The following is an 18,265-nucleotide window of genomic DNA, read 5'->3' as shown; positions in this document are numbered from 1 at the left end:
TACAAGGGCTTTCCTACTGTGGTATTCCTCATGCCCACAGGTGACTAGGAGAGTTTACTTATAAATTCTGCAGTTAAAAAGTAAATCAAGGCAAACCCCAAGTTTACTAGTTGATGTCTGGGCACCATCAGCCCATAGCCACTGGATGCACGTGGTGCAGGAGAGCTCTGACTTTTGTTGGACACTTACAATAATGTGGGAGAAAGAACAAAGGCATTTCTGCTGAGTGTCAGGTAGCATGAGCAGAGGAGTCTTCATACTAGAAATGAGATGCCCACCTACAAATGGCCAGTAAATGCTGTCTTAGCCTAGGATGAGCAGCTGTTTATCTCTTGCTGACTGATACAAATGATAGGCAGATAGATAACCTATTAGTACTAATAAGATTTACAGCTCTTTCCCTTCACTCAATGCCTTAAAACCATCAACTAGTTGCATAGCTCTCTGAAATATAGATTCATTTTGTAGAGAGGTTAGACTAAATCATCGAAGGCCACAGAGTTTAGAACCCAGGGCTAGAATACAGTGATCAAACCTCATGCGATGGGAGTGATTCTGAGTGCCAGGGCACTCTGTAGTCACCAGAATTCTCCCACCTGGAGAAGCTGGAGAGCATTCCCTGAGGCAAGTCAGCCCCCGGGAGCTTTCTCATTCAGTCAGCACAGAGCAGAAACCAGAGAGCTAAGCTCACCAGCTTTAAACAGAACAGAAAAGGCTGTAAGTACCTAAATCATGTAACCATCAATAAACAGGATTTCTCATATGAATTAAATTCAAACCAGAAGACAAGAAGTAATTTTAAAAATCAAGCAAATATCCTGGTTAACAAGATGTTCAATACAACAGGAGAGGAAACCTAAAAGGCAGTGTGCTCCAAACACCTGATGCCAGACGTGTCTCTAAGAAAGACTGGTCGTCATCATGAATTGAAATGGCCTTCTCCGGATAATAGCATTCTGTGCACAAAGAAAGTAGAGAAAGTCCCAGTAAAGCAGCAACAGGATGGTCCCTGATAGCACCAGTGAGATGGCGAAGAAAAAGATGGCAGTGTTCCCAAGGCTCATCATCTGTGCACTCTTTCCCCTTGTCTTTTTTGAGATTCTGTGAATTTTGTCAAAGTGGATTTAAAAACTAGAAAGCAAGCTCTTGCCTCTGCAGCACTGGCCTGGCTGCACCATGCCTTCACACTGCTCAGAACTAAGGCACGCCCGTGCTGAGAACTCAAGCGATTCTGTGTGTAGAGGTGAGAATGAGTCTGAGTCTTTATGAAAAAAGCCCAGGAACATCGCTGATGCAGGTGAAAAGACACACTGAGAGCTGTCATCTGCAAAGGTAAGGACCTCTCTTCAAAAGCACAAACCCCTTAAGAACATAGCCACCTCATGTTCTGGCAAGGACAGAACTTGCACCATCAAGGGATACAGCAGCAAGTGTTGGCTTCTCTGAGATTCAGCATGGCCCAGCTGTGCTCCACTCAGTCACCTCAGTAAGCCCTGACAACTAAGAAAAACTAACCTGGAAAAGCAACCAAGGTACTAAGTTCTGTACAGGGGCACAGTTCCTGGATTAAAGTGTGACACAGTCACGAACTGAAGAGGAAACAAGAATAAAAGCAAAGTACTCATTTGATCGTTAGATAAAGAGAGCAGAAGCCTACCTGTGACTGGGACATAACATTTCTTTTCGGATTTAAAAAAAAATAAATTATGCTTAATCACTTTAAAAACAGTTTTCAATGCTTCCTTTCAAGATTCCTATTAAATCTGAGAAGGTGATTTGGAATATAATGCAGACGCAGTCACTACATGCTGTTTGCAGAAGCCCCTTTTGCTCTTGCTGCAGCTCTTGTGCGCAGGGCCTGGCCTGGCAGCTACAAAGCACCTAGGTGGTCTGTTACCACGCTTCACCTACTTTTCTCGTGACTTCGGGTCTGGGCATTTGGGCCTTTTTGCATTTTACACAAAGAAAAACAGATTTATACTATTCTCTTCATCCTGGTTATCTTTAATTGTCAGGGATGGGCCTCGGAGATGTCTGTAGGAGATTCTCTTGACTAATATGTAAGTGCGAAGGCCCAGCCTACTGTGGGAGGCACCATTCCCTGGGCAGGCTGTTCTGGGTCTTTTTGGAAGCCTGTGTGCAAGTCACCAGACAACATTCCTTCAAGTTTCCTGCTTCATGTGCCTGACTTCCCTCTGTGATGGATAGTGACCTGTAAACACATTCCAAATAAACCTTACCTCCCCTGAGTGCTTTCATTCAGTGTTTAAAACAGCAACAGAAAGAACTAGAACAGTCCATAAGCAGATCTTATGGACCTTGAAAAAGAGGTGGCCAAGGCTTAGCAATAAAAGAATGGTGCCATCCATACACACTGTAGCACGATCTGGGAGTCTGAGGTCAGTTTTCTATGGTAAACAGTTGATTTATTTTTATTAACTAAGAGATACATGTATGTGTGTGTGCACATATACACATGTGGATTTGGAGTGATGGGGGAAATAACTAATTTAGTAACTGTATAATGGTAAAATCATAGAAAAAATGTTTTTTAAAAAAGTTTTCTCTTTTTTTTAATAAAAAGATTTATTATTATGTATACAGTGTTCTGCCTTCATCAGATCACACCATAGATGGCTGTGAGCCACCGTGTGGTTGCTGGGAATTGAACTCAGGACCTCTGGGAGAGCAGGTGGTGCTCTTAGCCACTGACCCATCTCTCTAGCCCAAAAGTGTTCTCTTTAAGATTTTTTTTTCATAAAGAAGGTTTTTGTCACTGGGCATGTTGGCACACACCTGTAATCCCAGAGCTCAAGGAAGGAGAGGGAGGTGGATTTCTGTGAGTTGAAGGCCAGCTAGATCTACAAAGCGAATCTAGGACAGCCAGGGCAACACAGAAAAACCCTGTCTTGGAAAAAAAAAAGTTTTTTATTGTTTGGTTTTCTTTTCTTTTTTAAAGGCTGGGGAGATAGCCCAGCCAGTCAAGCATTGCCTTGTAAGCATCATTACCAGAGTCCTGAGTGCCCAGATCTCAAGTACTTGCCAGGTATGATGATGGGGCATGCTGGTGAAATCTCATTGCTAGAGAGGTGTCCGAGACAGGTGAGTCCCTCGGATCACTGGCCAGCCAGCAGAGTCTAACTGGGGAGCACTCAGCCAATAAGAAACCCTACCTCAAAGCAGATACTAGTTCAGAAGATGACACTGGAGGTTATTCTCAGGCGTCCATACATACAGAAACATGCACACACCTACATACACATTTTAAAAAAGAGGCTGTGGAAGCTTGTTTTAAAGTCTATTTTATTTGCAATACTGATGCCTTTATCTCCTTTTTACCAGCCTAGAGCTCAGAGAGAACAAATTAGAGTGAGCTAACTAAGCAGTAAGTCTCAGAGATGAAAACATCTAGGCCTGGGTTAGAGTGTATGGAGGCTGGAAGCTTCCAGGACTAGGCCTGGGTTAGAGTGTACGGAGGCTGGAAGCTTCCAGGACTAGGCCTGGGTTAGAGTGTACGGAGGCTGGAAGCTTCCAGGACTAGGCCTAGGTTACATTGTACGGAGGCTGGAAGCTTCCAGGACTAGGCCTAGGTTAGAGTGTACAGAAGCTGGAAGCTTCCAGGACTAGGCCTGGGTTAGAGTGTACGGAGGCTGGAAGCTTCCAGGACTAGGCCTAGGTTAGAGTGTACAGAAGCTGGAAGCTTCCAGGACTAGGCCTGGGTTAGAGTGTACGGAGGCTGGAAGCTTCCAGGACTAGGCATAGGTTAGAGTGTACGGAGGCTGGAAGCTTCCAGGACTAGGCCTAGGTCAGCAGGAGGAGGCAGTGAGCCTCCTTGAGCCAAGAGAATAAAATTACTTTTACAAGAAGGGGCACAGACCCCTTTACTTCTTCCAGCTGTTTAGGGACAATTGGGTTCTTTTTGGGAAATAACAATCTCTGTCAACAGCAAAGGCAGCAAGTGGTCTCTTCTGAGGCACCACGTTGAAACGTTTCTCTGTGTCTGCCACAGCAGTCTCTGGTGCCTCCAGACTGCTATGCTATGCCTCCCACCACCACCACGCGCACTACACCTTCTTTCTCTGCATTCTCCTATTTTTCTTCCTCGGAGTCCTAGACCATGCCCCTCTCCTTGTAGCAGGAGGCAGGCTGTTACCAGCTGGCAAAGACCACACACCACATGAGACAATTATCAAACTAAAATCCCACACTTGGGATTAAAACAAAAACATATTTACTTAACATAACTGAGTTAACAAGGAAACCAAAACTTTCATTACAAGAGGCTTATTTTCCCTCTCCTCTAGGGAACAGGTGGGCAGAGACAAGCTATACAAGGAAGGTGGCAACACATCTACATTGACCCATCCATAAAAGTCCCCATTTCAAAAACAGAAAGACCAAGGGATCAGAGACCCTTCAGCCTTCAAGACTGTTTTCCAAAGAACCAGGTCTCAGCATCTGTAGTCACCTTGAGTTGCCAAATCTGAACACTCTCAGTGCCTCTGTCCACCATCTCTCTTACAGCATTGCCATAAAGTGACAATTGTGGCATCTCTGGTCTCACAGTGTTTGTTTCTTCCCATTATTCTCTAATACAGACCATAAGGAAATAGAGTAAAAATAAATTTTATAAACAAAGAACTATTGCTGCTGCTCATACCACATGTAAAAATCTAAACTACTTTAATATCAGATTGGAAACAGATATCCTGACACCAAGGTAGGAAAAATATTACTTATTACACCAACTAGTGGATGATACTAGCACATATGAATCTAACTTTCTGAAATGAAGAGACAGCACAGCACACACATATGCAACTATCTCCAGCTACAATACCATAAATAACTGAAAACATTGCAGATCAGATTTAGAATTCTCATTGGTAATGACTATAAGGCTAAATTTATTTTTTAAAAAACCAATGGAGTTAAAAATACAACACATTTAAAAAGATTAATTTGGGTCACTTATTGTTTTCCTATTCCCATAATGCACTTGAGGAGAACATATTAGAGGTGTTGACAGACACAACAAACAACAGTCAAGGAGCTGACCGAGAGCTAGACAGGTGATACCACACAGGTGAGTAAGAAGGCAAGCGCTTCCATGAGCAAGGAGGTGAAAGACAATAAAGAATCTGTAAGAATAAACAGGAGTGGACTGGTAACTCCATTATTTTAACTGTAACCAGATATTTGATAGAGAATAAAAGTCAGGATTCCACAACTAGAGGTAGATCTAAGGAAATCAGCAGCTATGATTAAAAGTTTAAAAATAGAATTTGTGAAGAAAAACAGAACTTTAGATTGGAGATACATGTAGAAATTTAAAACGTCCAGCCCTATTTTTAACTCAATGGAAGACAGAACATTCAGAAAATAACGAACAGAAAAGCACAAGAATTTAAGTTTGCCAGCAACAGAAAGATACTTACTCAACTCTTAAAGGACTATCTGCGGTATGAACACAGACTTTGCATAGTTTCTGTCCTGGAGGAGCTTATAGACTAAATAATACCTTCCAAATGCAGTTCTGAAACAGCAAACTGGGATACTTTAGAATGAGTACAATTTGCTTAAAAATAGACTTAGGGACATGCAGTAGTATAGACAGGGGCAATCCACTGCTGCCAAGTGTGACGTGTACAGACATGGCTCGTCATGCCCGTGGTGTTTTTGCAGAGTCTAGAGAAGCAGCAGCTGCTGCCATGGCAATACCCATGAGGGCCAGCTTCAGACAGGAGCCTGTTGCACAGAAGGTCTGATCTGTCCCCCCAGTCAGATGACAGTAGTTCCTCTACTATCAAGGACCAGAACCAGGCTACACTTAGACTTTTAATTTTTTTCTACTTTGTCCCAATGAACCCTAAAGAGGCAAGTTAATTCCCCCCGCCCAAAATCCTACCAAGGTCAGTATGCCTTTAGTAATCTTCAACTGCATGAGCAGAACATTCCCAGTAGCTCTGACTTGTGGTAACGTTTCCTCACAGAAAGGTACTAGCACTTGTCACCACCCTTCATGCTATGACCGTCTGGAACTGCCACAGTCTTTTCAGGTAACTCTACTCACAGTCATCAGTTCCTTAATAAGCTTGCCAAAACTCTAACGGCTTCCGTGTAAGGAACAACTTGTGTACCATCTGCTGCCTCAGAAGTGGCAGGTGCTGCCACCTGAGTAAAGTGACAGTCAGATGTAAGTATAATCAACAGCAGGCCACCCTTGTGAGAGTGGAGGAAGGAGAAGGTTAAGACGCAGCCTGGGAATCAGGAATGCCTACTCAACCTAAGAGCAGCTACAGACCTGTTAAGATGAGCCCTTGTCAAGGGACTCCAGTAAGCCCAGGAAAGGTCACCACTCAGGAGAGAACCCAACAGCTACTCTGGGCATAGCACCAGCATGGAGGGCAGATGTGCACAGGTTCCAGCTGTGGGGTTAGGAGAAGCCGTGTATTTTGTACCTTTCAGCCCTGAACGGATGACAGTGGGAGACAAGTCATCATAGTTGTTCATTAAGCTGATGTCTCCAGAGGTGAAGCTGACAGTGAGCAGAGGCTTGACGTTCTGCACAGGGATGGGGTAGGCTGCAGGACCATCTGTAGAGACACAAGGGCCAGGTGAAAAGCAGGCAACGAGTACACAACCTGATCCAGGCGTCTAAGGCTGCACTGTGTCATGATGCCTGACCTAGTTACTTTTCTATTGCCATGACAAAATACCATGGCTAAGGCAACTTATAACAGAAAACATCTAATTTGAGGCTCACAGTTGCAGATGGTTAGAGCTAGCAAGCTGGAGGGCAGGGAGGGAGGCCTGGCGCTAAGAGCTTGCATCTTTACGCATAAGAGGCAAAGATAGCTCACTGGGAATGGAGTGGGTTTTTTGAAACCTCAAATTCCAAATCCAGTAACATACCTTCTCCAAGGCCACACCTCTTAGTCCTTCCCAAACAGTTCCATCAGCTGGGGATCCAGTATTCAAACATATGGGGGCTATTCTCATTCAAACTATCCACAGTGCACTAAAAGTTGTCTAATAGTATAGATCACACTCTGCCAAGTGAAGCGAGCACTACAGCATGCAGGGGTCACACAGTACGTAGGGTACAGGCATGGTTAGCAGGAACGAAAATGTCGGAAACGCAGACTCAGAGGTAACTGAGAGTGATGCTGTGTGTGAGTTTATTAATGTGTATGTTAATGTACTGTGCGTTTCTTCTGATACTAAGTGTAAATTATTTAAATGTTGTGTGACATAAAGAATGGTGGTAAATGGGATAGAACATGTTTTAATTGGGGTCCAATGCACAGAGTACAAAGCTTCACTGACTGTGAGAGGCAATAAGCAGCCATGGCAGCCAGTATTAGTTCCTTAAGATTTTAACCACAGGCGACACCAAATTTACACAGAGGGCAGAGCTCAGGTGTGATTCATAATGTACTTTACCATGTGTGGATTACATGACCAGCATAGGGGAATTCTGCTTGGGAAGTTGTGGGAATGCTCTTGTATAGCAGGCCATGAGCTAGCTCGCCCACACATTACTTGAGAAAGTAATGTCAGGATGCTCAGTGGCTAAGAGCACTCACTGTTCTTCCAGAGGGCCTGGGTTTGATTCCCAGCATCTACATGGTGGCTCACAACTATTCGTCTAAGTCCAGCACCAAGAGATCAGCTGCTTTCTTTTGGTTTCTGCAGGCACTGCATGCATGTGGTGCACAGACAGAGATGCAGGCAAAACATCCACACATATAAAGTAAGAGAATTAGAAAATGTGTAAGTAAAAATCTCTCTGAACGCCTGGATGGTCAGAACTCTTCGGAAGCTTCTGAGGCATCACAGTCACACTGAACTCATCTCCAGCAGCCAGTCAGAGTGGCCTACACACTGGCCAGCTGGGCAACCCCACACTGCATCCTTTTCTTCACCCTTAAGCCATTGCATCACACTACCTCTGCACTCAAATACCAGTACATCTAAAAGGCAAGTGTGTGCTACCCCTAAGTCACCCTACTGCTTCTCAGTAGTCAACCCTAGTTGGGGAAGTGTCAGGGACACACCGCTGCCTCAGATCAACATTTGACTCACTTTATAACCTCGGTCTTCGCACCCTATTTCTTCCTCTAATAAAATAATGATGAGTAAATCTGGACCCTGCTTACAGACAGGATTTCCGTCTGAAGACAAGCTGTCTGCATTCCTAGAAATGGGTGCTATTGCTCTGAGGCTGCAGAAGTATGGCCAACACTTCTATCAAGCTGTGTCCACCAGCACAAGACAGCTGCCCCCTCAGTGGAGCTGTGGGTGCTGAGCACTCCTCCTCAGACAACGGACCTAGCACTCCCCAGTTGTTGCCTTCTAGAACGGCAGAGCGGATCGTTTATACACTGAAGTTAAGCCACCGGCTTTCAAACCGCTGGGGATTTGGCCATACCACGTATTGAGTTATATTAATAGCACACAATTTTTCATTGGCAATGAAAATCTATTCCTGCTAAGCAGCTAAGTCCCACAAAACCCTAGGGACATGAGGAGGCAAACGTCTTGTTTTAAGTCTAGGAAAACCTGAGCCTGTGGAATGCAATCACCTCAGCCAGTGACACTGGGAGGAGGATAGCAGGGCAGACTCATCAGAGAAAGAGAAGCCAGTTCCATGGCATTTCAGCATAAGAGTTTCTCCAGTGAGCTGGAGAGCTATGTGTAAGGGACCTGCAAGTGATCTCACTCTTTCTGCCAAATCCAATACAAGTAAGGGCCAGTGAGGAGGTTACCTTGGGGAGGAGAATAATCATCTGAGTCTGTGTCACTCTCACTGCTATCCTCCACCAGGAAGATGGGGTAATTCCAGGACATGCTGAGGATGCCATCGGATTCATGCAGGAGGACATGGGCTAGCATTCTGCCGTGGCAGTCCATGACGATCACCTGCCCATCTGCTGTACCAAACAACACCTGCAACCAAAGAGCAGGGCCCTTGAACAAGTAGGAGTAAATCTCAATCTCAGCTTGTTTTAGGAGGACAAAATACATGCACAACTAGAAAGATAAACCAATAAAAACTGAGGCTAACAGGACAATTATCTTAGTTTCTTTTCTACTGCTGTGGTAAAATACCCACAAAAGCAATTCAAAAGATCTATTTTAACTCTCAGTTCCATAATGGGGAAGTCACAGCGGCAGGAGCTTGAGGAGCTGGCCACACTGTTTCCATAATCGGAACCAGAGACCAATGAACACACACGTGCGTGGTCAGCTCATGTCTCCCATTTGCACAGCCCAGGATCACAATCAAGAGTGGTGCAACCCACAGCGAGTGGATCCTCCGACCTCAGTTAATGCGGCCAGGTAACCCTCACACACTGAAATGTGACTAGCAGCAAAATGAATGCATTATGCTATTCATGCACTTTCAAATACCAGAAAAGCCTGCTTTACTGATTTTATTTCTTTTGTCTTCTGGCTAAAGGAGAGGGGCTAAAAAAAGATATTCATTTTTCTGGAAATAAAGATGCAGTAGAAATTCATCATTATAATTTTCTCTACTTTACAGGAAATATTTATGTCTGACCAAATAAATACATTTGGTCATTTAAGCATGTTATCTTGTCATATCTGGACGACAAGATGCTCCTAAAGTAACTTTTTAATTAAAAAGTTTAGATGGCATATAAAATAATGGGTCTTATTAATATATTCTCATACATGTACATTATGTTTTCCTGGAAAAGGTTTTAATTTTCATGTTTAGAATTTTTTTCACAGATGATAATGATGTTATTGAGTTAGTAATAAATGCAGTGCTGTGTGGGTGGCATTCACATACTCACTGAATGCTTACTTTGGTGCTAAGTATGATGCTAAATCCTTCGTCACAAAAACAGGAATTACTGGTCCAGGCTAGAATGGGCCTCAGAGAAGCCTGACACCTCAGTGTGCTTAGGGCTACTCCTGAGAGCTCTTCTTTGATCCCTGGCTTTCAGAGCACACACACAAACTGGGTGTGGGAGGCAATGGATGTAAGGCAGGCACACAGCAGGCTGGCAAACTCTCAAGGAAGACTCTCTGGGTGTCAGCTCCTCACTGAAGGTAGCATGGGGCATGCCACAGTCGCTAGAAACCATGCTGGACATACGTGTGTCACAGCTGAACATCACAAGAGGAGCCTTGGGCCCCAGGAAGCATGAGGAGCACTGCCACCTGCTATGTGACAGCCTCTCAAGATCTTGCATCTGACACTGTTATAAACTTTGTATTTTTGTGACTAAACGATTGAGGGGTTTTGTCCCTAACACCCACTTCTCGCTGTGACAGCATGCCAACCATCATCTGTATTTCACAGACACAGTCAGCTTAAGAGAAACCATTTAACCTGATGAAGCTATGAAATAGTCAAGCCAGGGATATTTCACTTCAAGGGCTAGAAATCACGCTTAGGACATATTTAAAGCTTTTTCATCTGAGTATCTTTTTGCTCTTGAGATTCTGTGACAAGTACCTCCTCAGCTAATTCAGCAGTTATATGTCCCTGGCATCGAAGAAAGCTCTGGGTATACAGTGGGCTCTTGGTAAATTTTTTAAATGAAATGAATGAATTAAAATTATAGACAGCGAGCGGGCTCAGTGGTGCACGCCTCTAACTCTAGCACTAGGGAAGGCATAAGTAGGTGGATCTCTATGAGTTAGGGACCAGCCTGTTCTACAAAGACAGAGTCCAAGACAGCCAAAGCTACAGAGAGAAACCCTGTCTTGAAAAACCAAAATAGAAAAAATTAAAAACAGTGGTAATTTTAAGACATATGGTTGAATGATTAACTACAAGGGAAAACACATTTTCCTTAAGAAACAACAAGCTTATGGAATTTGTATAGCTGCTTTATAATAAACCAATCATTGATTAAATATTGTGTTTTGTTCTTTTTGAGGCAGGATCTGTACAGCCCAAGCTAGATTAAAACTTGTGAGCCTGTTGCCACACTTTCCGGAGTTTTGTATCCTTACACAGATATATGTGTAGGTAAAACATCAATGCACATAAAATAAAAATAAATAAAAATTTAAAAACCATAATCTATGACTTAATGAAAAAATTTCTCAGAGGGAATGATGAATTCATCAGTGCACATAGATTAAAGGTAAACACAGTCAGGCTACCAACAGAAAAATCCAATATCTGATGGCATGTCTACAGGGCATTCAAACAACATGGGCACAAAACCGAAAGCAAAAACACAGCTCAGACCTTCTGAATTCTACCCTGAGACAAGCAGGTGTTTAATGTACTTAGTGAATAGTTTGCAACAACAGGCACAGAACATGTTTTCTTACACTTTCAACAGAGATGCATGTTTCCAAAGGAAAAAGGTATGGTCTGGGAGTCCCTCCCAGGTCTCTTTTTCCCTCCCATATTCTGATGTGCCTTCATATGAAGTGAAGTGACATTTTGGCACCTAACACTTTACTAATGAAAACAACTCCCTAGCAGAGGACACCAATTCTTCAAAAGTACTCAGGACTAATGTATGTCAATCCTGAAGAATTCTAAGCATCTCTGCTGTTACGGGTTCTGACTAGTACCTTCATCACCTCTCCCCTGTCTTTGCCATGTGACTGTCTGGCCCCCTCCTGAGGACACAGATGTCAACAGACTGAGTGTTTATATATCTCCCAAATCTATATGCTGATAGCAATTTGAGATGAAGCCTGAAGGAGGGGGTCAAGTCTAAGTAATATTACAGGAATGGGGCCTTCAGGGTGGGATTAGCACACTTCTAGGAGGAAAAGAGATACAAGTTATACAAGTTATATCTTCTCCCAAGCACCAAAAGGCAATGTGAGTACTTGGTGTCAGCCATCTGCAAGACAAAAGGAGTGCTTACCAGTAATCAAACTGTGACACCTTTATTTTGACCTTCTCAGTCTCTAGAAATATGAGAAATTGATGTCTGTTTCAGCCAACCAGTTTACAGTACTTTGTCCTGGTAACCTGAGCTGAAATCTGAAGGACGGGAACTTTGTGTATCAGCATGTGTCTCCCCGTGACCTGTTATTGTGCTCAGCATAGTGTCTGCAAAGGGCAGAACACGCCTCTGCATCTAGTGACACTCGGTTTCTATTTTAGAGAAAGAACAGAAAGCAGGTAGGAGAACAGACATGTAAGACTTTAAAATAAAAGATGGGCAATTTAATGAGTGACAACAAATACCAGCTCCAAGAGCCTATTATGAATTCATTCCAACTGTAGCTCCCACAGGGAGACAGTCCACTGGAACTGACTGAAAGGGAGAAGAAGTCCTCCCAGTCTAGCTATGAGCAATGTCTGAGAAAGCGACTGTTTTGAAACAAGTATGTCACAGATAACTGAAGAACACTAATACAACAAGAAATAAGATATGGAAGGAAAAAAAAAAACCTCAATTACAAGTTCTTTTCATGTCTAATTACTTCAGATGACATAAAGTCTAAGTGCGCAAAGGACTTCAGGAGAACAAGAATGCACATGTGAGAAGACATCAACTTTTGCCCACAGTCCCAGCCAACTAAGGAGTACAGCTGAGGCAACCTGGTGCTGGGGTTTTGTCCCCGCACCACAGCCCTTTCCAAGCTTCTCTTTGTTTTCTGTTTAAGGTTATGCCTACCTCTTTTTTCTCTCAGAGACTATAATCATGTCAACTGCTTCACAGACCTCAGCTACAGTCAACGTCTTGCAAGGTCTCTCTCCTGGGCCCTAGAATCACATATCCAAGTGCCACCTGTTGTACGTCCCTAGAAGTGCCAGAAGTCCTTCCATGTCAGTAAGTCCAAGGAGAAACACACGATCCTGCCTTCACTTAGAGTAAACACACAGATCTGCTTCTTGGCAGTAAAGACTGTGGCTTTGCCTAGGCTCCAATGCCCAGGGTCCATATGGTACACAACAGGTACTCAGATGCCTCCAACACAGAGCAAACGTGATGCTAAGCACAGCCTTCACTCACAGTACTCTGAACTCTGGTTTTGGATCAGTCTCCATCACACATCTTGAGGGCAGGTCTGTACCCCAAGTTGTCAGATGGTTCTGTGAAGAACGACCAGTGATGATTCTAAGTTAGTTTCTGCAAAAATCATTGGCTTAGGCCAGGCATGGTGGCACACACCTTTCATCCAAGCAGAGAGAGGGGGGGGGAGACATGGAGAGAGAGAGAGAGACACGGGGGGGGGGGGGGGGGGGGAGAGGGGGAGGGAGAGAGAGAGAGAGAGAGAGAGAGAGAGAGAGAGAGAGAGAGAGAGATTGAAAAAACTAAGGTATTTGTAGTAGTAGGTCACCATTATGTTTTTCCTCCTGTCCCTTAGCTGCCAGAATAACGACTCATGAGACCCATTTAAATATTATGCAAATTCTTAGGCTCTTCTCTGACTAGCTCATTATAACCCATTACACTAACTTGCATTGTGCCATGCGGCTAGTTACCTGAGCTCAGGCACCATGCTTCCATCTCCCTCGCATCTTGGTGGCCAAAACTCATGCCAGGCTCTATGCCAGAATCCCTTCTGCCTGCTGGATGTCCCACCTATTTCCTGCCTCAGCCATAGGTCATAGGTTTTTTTTTACAAGAGATTCCTTCTACAGGTATTTATGACTGTTTATTGTTTGCAACAGATTTGCATTCACTGTAGGAACATCTCCCTGGCTGTTATGTAAGGGCTGGCTGACCACACAGCTCAACTCACCTCCCAGGGAGCCTGTAAGGTGTGAGTCCTCTGGCAAAGGTTTCCATTTCCCAGAAAAGACTCAAAAGCCAAATGCTCAACCCAACAGGCAAAGAAAGCAGCACTCTCTCATCCCTCACACAGACTTTCGGAATAGTTTCTTTAAAAAGGAAAATAAAAATCTCTGAAACCTGTTAAGTGCCTTTGTTGAAGACCTTTGCTGATGAACTGAGCAAGTGTGTTAAAAGAGCCTATGTGGTAACTGTTGGCTCCTGACTAGATCATCTCCAGAAGGGTACCCAAGCCACTGGAGACAGGTGCCTCTGTGGAAAATAATGGCCTGACTACAGGACAGAGAAGTTTTGGGAGAACTTTGACTTATACAACATGAATGTGATGAAAGGATTTTTCTGGAAAACACTCCAACACCAATGAGAGTGGAAGAGAGCAGTTACCAGTGGGACAAAACCAAGGTGGCTCTCCAGTCTCCAATCTAGTCTGCTTTCTGATTACTCTAAAGCTGTAAGGTGAGACGATTAAGCAAGTGAGCAGAAGCACATGGGGCAGTCAACAAGTTGTTAAGGGCAATCTCCCACTTAAAAAAAAAAAAACTATTTTGCCAAGTCTCATTTTGTTCCAGGGACCAAGTGAAGTAGTGCTTAGAAATGAGCAGTATAAGCAGTGTATTAAGTAAATCACTAAATTATATCTAATAGTTGGTCTTTTCTACCTCATTCTAATTCAAATGGACTATCTACTAATATACGCTTAAATATATTTTAATCTAAGGAACATGCTTCTAAAACACAAAGCCTCTGTGTTAACACAAATGTCCAGTTTGCCAGGCACCAAAAAGGAGGCCCAAGGTCATCTACACCTGGGTTTTTATGAATGATTCCAAGTGATGCTGGGATCTTCCTAGTTTGCCAGGTTGGTATAGACTGTGTAGACCTGCTGGGAGGCATCCTGTTCTATGCAAAGAACCCAGGACCAGGGCCAGTTTGTGGTCAACTGATCTATTGTAACTCCTGCTTTCAAACTCCTACCTCCCCTCTACCAGCCATAAAATGCTACAAAAGAAAATTTAAAAACCCTAAAATATATCCAAATATATTCCTAAATATGGTTAAAACAATTTTTTTTTCTTGTGGCTACTAATAAGCTCCTTCATGAAAGGGCTGAGAGGAGGCCTGGGCATGGTGCATTTGGGCAGAGGCAAGCTGACCTGTAAGTCTGAGGCCAGGCAGGGGGTTTGAGAGGTCCTAACATCTGGGTCGGTCCTGTCCCACAGTACCAGGACTATCACTGGTGCCAACACAGGAGGGACAAACTTCAGCTGGCAGCGCCTACTGCAGCTGGGTGACTTGAGCTGCTCTGCCAGATGTGCAGAGGTGACTGGGTCATTAAAAGAAAAAGTATCAAGGAGAAAGGGGCATACTGACATTGGAGGAGATGGGGCCCTATCTTGGGTTGTGGACTAGAACAACCAGTGCTCTTAAAGACCTGGAAGGTTCACAGGCAGAAACTTGAGAGAGGTCAGTGTTGTTCTAGGGACACGGTCTTGAGTTTTTAGAAATTATACCAATGATCACTCAGGGCCAGGAGAGGCAGAAGGGGAGTGAATGAAGCTATTTGTGCTGAGATTCTGCTTTTTCCTTAGGTCATGGTTAGATGCAGTCAAGGTCAGGGGTCGAAGGCTTTGACTGGTGTATGGCTGGGGAAAGTTTCTGTACTGGAACTGCACATATCTCACCTCTCTGACGAGACCCAGGTGCTCTCAGTGCCAAGCGCAGGCGTGAAAAGATAGCCATAACAATTCTTCAGGAATGCCTGTGGATCCCTGGAAAATTGATTCTGGAGATCAAAGACCTAGCCAGACACTGGCATTCAGGTACGACCATCATCAGGCTTGTAGTATGAAGCAAATCTATGAAAATGTGGCTTTAATTTGTTCAGTGTAAATTTCATGAAAGATTTCTATTACAATTTACCTCATGATTCTATAATTAGCTGAGCCCAGAGAGAGCCACAACCAATAAGAATTCTAATCTGTGTATTGGAGTAGGGTCTTGCTAAGCAGCTCAGGCTAGTCTCAAATTGGTGGTTCTCCTACCTCAGTCTCCTGGGAACAGAGACTACAGACGTGCACCACCGTGTCCAACTCTGAGTCTTAATTGCTACCTTCAGTAACCACCACCACCACCACCACCACCAACAACAACAACAACAACTGAAACACAATGTACAAATGTCCAGTACAACGTACAGTAACTAACTGCACCTGTTTCAGTTAAAGAAATGAATTTTCTCCCACAAAGCACTCAAGAAAAATTTCAGAATACACATAAAACAAAACAAAATGTTCCAAAGCAGAAACACAATAGGATAATGGATGAATGAAGATAGCCAGAAAAGGCAAGAGTCACTCAAACTCTCCTCTTTCCCTCAGTTGTGATGATTCATGTACTACTTGCTCGTTTTGGAAAGGAATCTTTCCATATATGATTAGTTAAGGGCTTAAAATAAAGATGGAGCTCCTGTGTACAGTGCAGCACTACTACACAGTCATTCCTAGACGTGTGGGAAGGAGGGAAGGAAACGCTCATTTCCGGGCAGGAGAGGGCAATCTCCTCCTGTCTCTAGGTTAGCTTAGAAGTACTCTTTTCTGCCACAGAGAGAGGAGGTGTCTTCAGAAGTACACAGATTTACAAGTGATGGGTAAGGTCAGCTGTAAAGCCACATTTCATATCTTTTCAAAATAAAATAGGAAATAGTCTGTCAGGTGAGCAGTTCTTTTCATTTACAGCTGCCCCATTTTAGAAACTGTTTCTTTAGCTACAAAATGTCTAGGCCTTGAAGCTCCTTTGAAGGCCACTGTTCTAAAATGCACAAGGGAAGTCTTTGAGAGGGAGGCTTGGTGTGTGTTGCACATCAGAAGAGAGGCTCCCTCTGAAGAAAAGAGAGGGATGTCCTTTCATTCTGGTCCTCGGCAGGCCATTCAGTTCTGCCTCCATCAGTGCCAAGGCTTCCAGGAACCCTTTGTCAGTGTTTGTTTCCCTCAGCTCTGAGCCCTAAAGCTTGTAGAAAAAGTCATCACCTCCTTCAGGAACTCATCCTAGTACTGGTGAGTACACTATATTACAAAGAGCTGTCCGTGGAAGCATGCGTGGTTGACACGCAGCTCCTCAGGCTAGTCTTACTGATGAATGTAGATGACACTTGTGTCCAGAGATAAAGGCACTGGTGAGATGCTGCTGCTTCCCCATAAGCATCCTGAAAATGATGCTACATCTTCACAGTCTTCCACTAGGGGAGCTTGGTTTCACACTTCACTGTAAACCACTGTTCACAGTTGTGCTTATCTAAAACTAGTTCCATATGGATATGAAGTGCATACACAGTGCCTTAGTTAAGGTTTCTATTGCTGTGATGAAACACCATGACCAAAAAGCAAGTTGGGGAAGAGAGGATTTATTCGGCTTACACTTCCACATCATATAGTCATCACTGGTATCTAAGTCATGGCAGGAACCTGGAGGCAGGAGCTGATGCAGAGGCCATGGAGGGGTGCTGCTAACTGCCTTGCTCCCATGGCTTGCTCAGTCTGCTTTCTTATAGAACCCAGGACCACCAGCCCAGGGGTGGCACCACTTACAACGTGCTGGGCCCTTCCCTATTATCACTAACTGAGAAAATACTCTACAGGCTTGCCCACAGCCCAATCTTATGGAGGCATTTTCTTAATTGGGGATCCCTCCTCTCAGATGACTTTAGCTTGTGTCCTGTTGATGTAAAATTATCCAGCACACATACAGACTTCTTGTATGTTAAAGGCATTTCTTTCTTTAAATTGGGGAAATTTTCTTCTATGACAGGCAAGCTCCTTTCTAGAATGTAGGAATAGAACTCTAGCTTCCAAGCAGCCCAAAGGTGAAGAATGTGATCAGGCAATGTCTGAAATCTGGAGCAGAGACTTCCCACTGTACTATAACCTGGTATTTTAATTCATGTGAAAAGTGTCTTGATTTATGACTTTCTCCATGCTACGAAAAAAAAAAAACAGAGAGCCATTACTGTGCTAGAGCATAGAATCTGCGTTCCTGGGTCATGGTCATTAACATTCAGCTCTAGATTCTAACACTCAAAAGTGAAAGGTTGGAAAAGACAAGCAATTGTCATATACAAAGTAAACAACTGGCTCCAAAAACAAAACCAAAGTATACAAGGTTAACGCATTCTTAGGGCTGAAGAGATGGCTCAGCAGTTAGGCACACTGGCTGCTCTTCCAGAAGACTGTGTTTAATTCCCAGACATGGTGGCTCCCACCCGTCTGTCAACTCCACTGCTAGTGGATCTGATGCCCTCTCCTGCTCTCCAAAGGAACTGCATGCACATGGTGCACAGGCACACAGGTAGGCAAAAAGTCCATACAACAACAACAACAACAACAACAACAACAACAACCACAACCACAACAACAACAACCCAAATACGTTTCTCTAACAATCAGAGAAATGAACCTAGACACTGGATGGCATCACTACTACTTTTTAGGTATGGGACTGTAAGTTATGTAAAG

General features: G+C 43.8%; 1 protein-coding gene across 5 annotated transcripts in view; it reads right to left on the bottom strand.

Moving 5' to 3' along the window:
* The window catches only part of TULP4 (TUB like protein 4), a 132,888-nt gene that overhangs the window by 28,702 nt on the left and 85,921 nt on the right, over nt 1-18,265 (bottom strand). For all 5 annotated transcript variants that reach the window (XM_084777527.1, XM_084777528.1, XM_084777526.1 and 2 more), the window contains 2 exons: nt 8,772-8,952; nt 6,462-6,596 (listed from right to left, as the gene is read on the bottom strand). In XM_084777527.1, the coding sequence (XP_084633653.1) occupies nt 6,462-6,596; nt 8,772-8,952 (316 nt within the window). The remainder of the gene's footprint in view (nt 1-6,461; nt 6,597-8,771; nt 8,953-18,265) is intronic.

This window comes from Acomys minous, assembly GCF_964271855.1.
Source record: "Acomys minous genome assembly, chromosome: 3".
Classification (NCBI taxonomy): Eukaryota; Metazoa; Chordata; class Mammalia; order Rodentia; family Muridae; genus Acomys; species Acomys minous.
The sequence above is the reverse complement of the archived record's forward strand: the minus strand, read 5'-3'. Positions and strand labels throughout refer to the sequence as shown.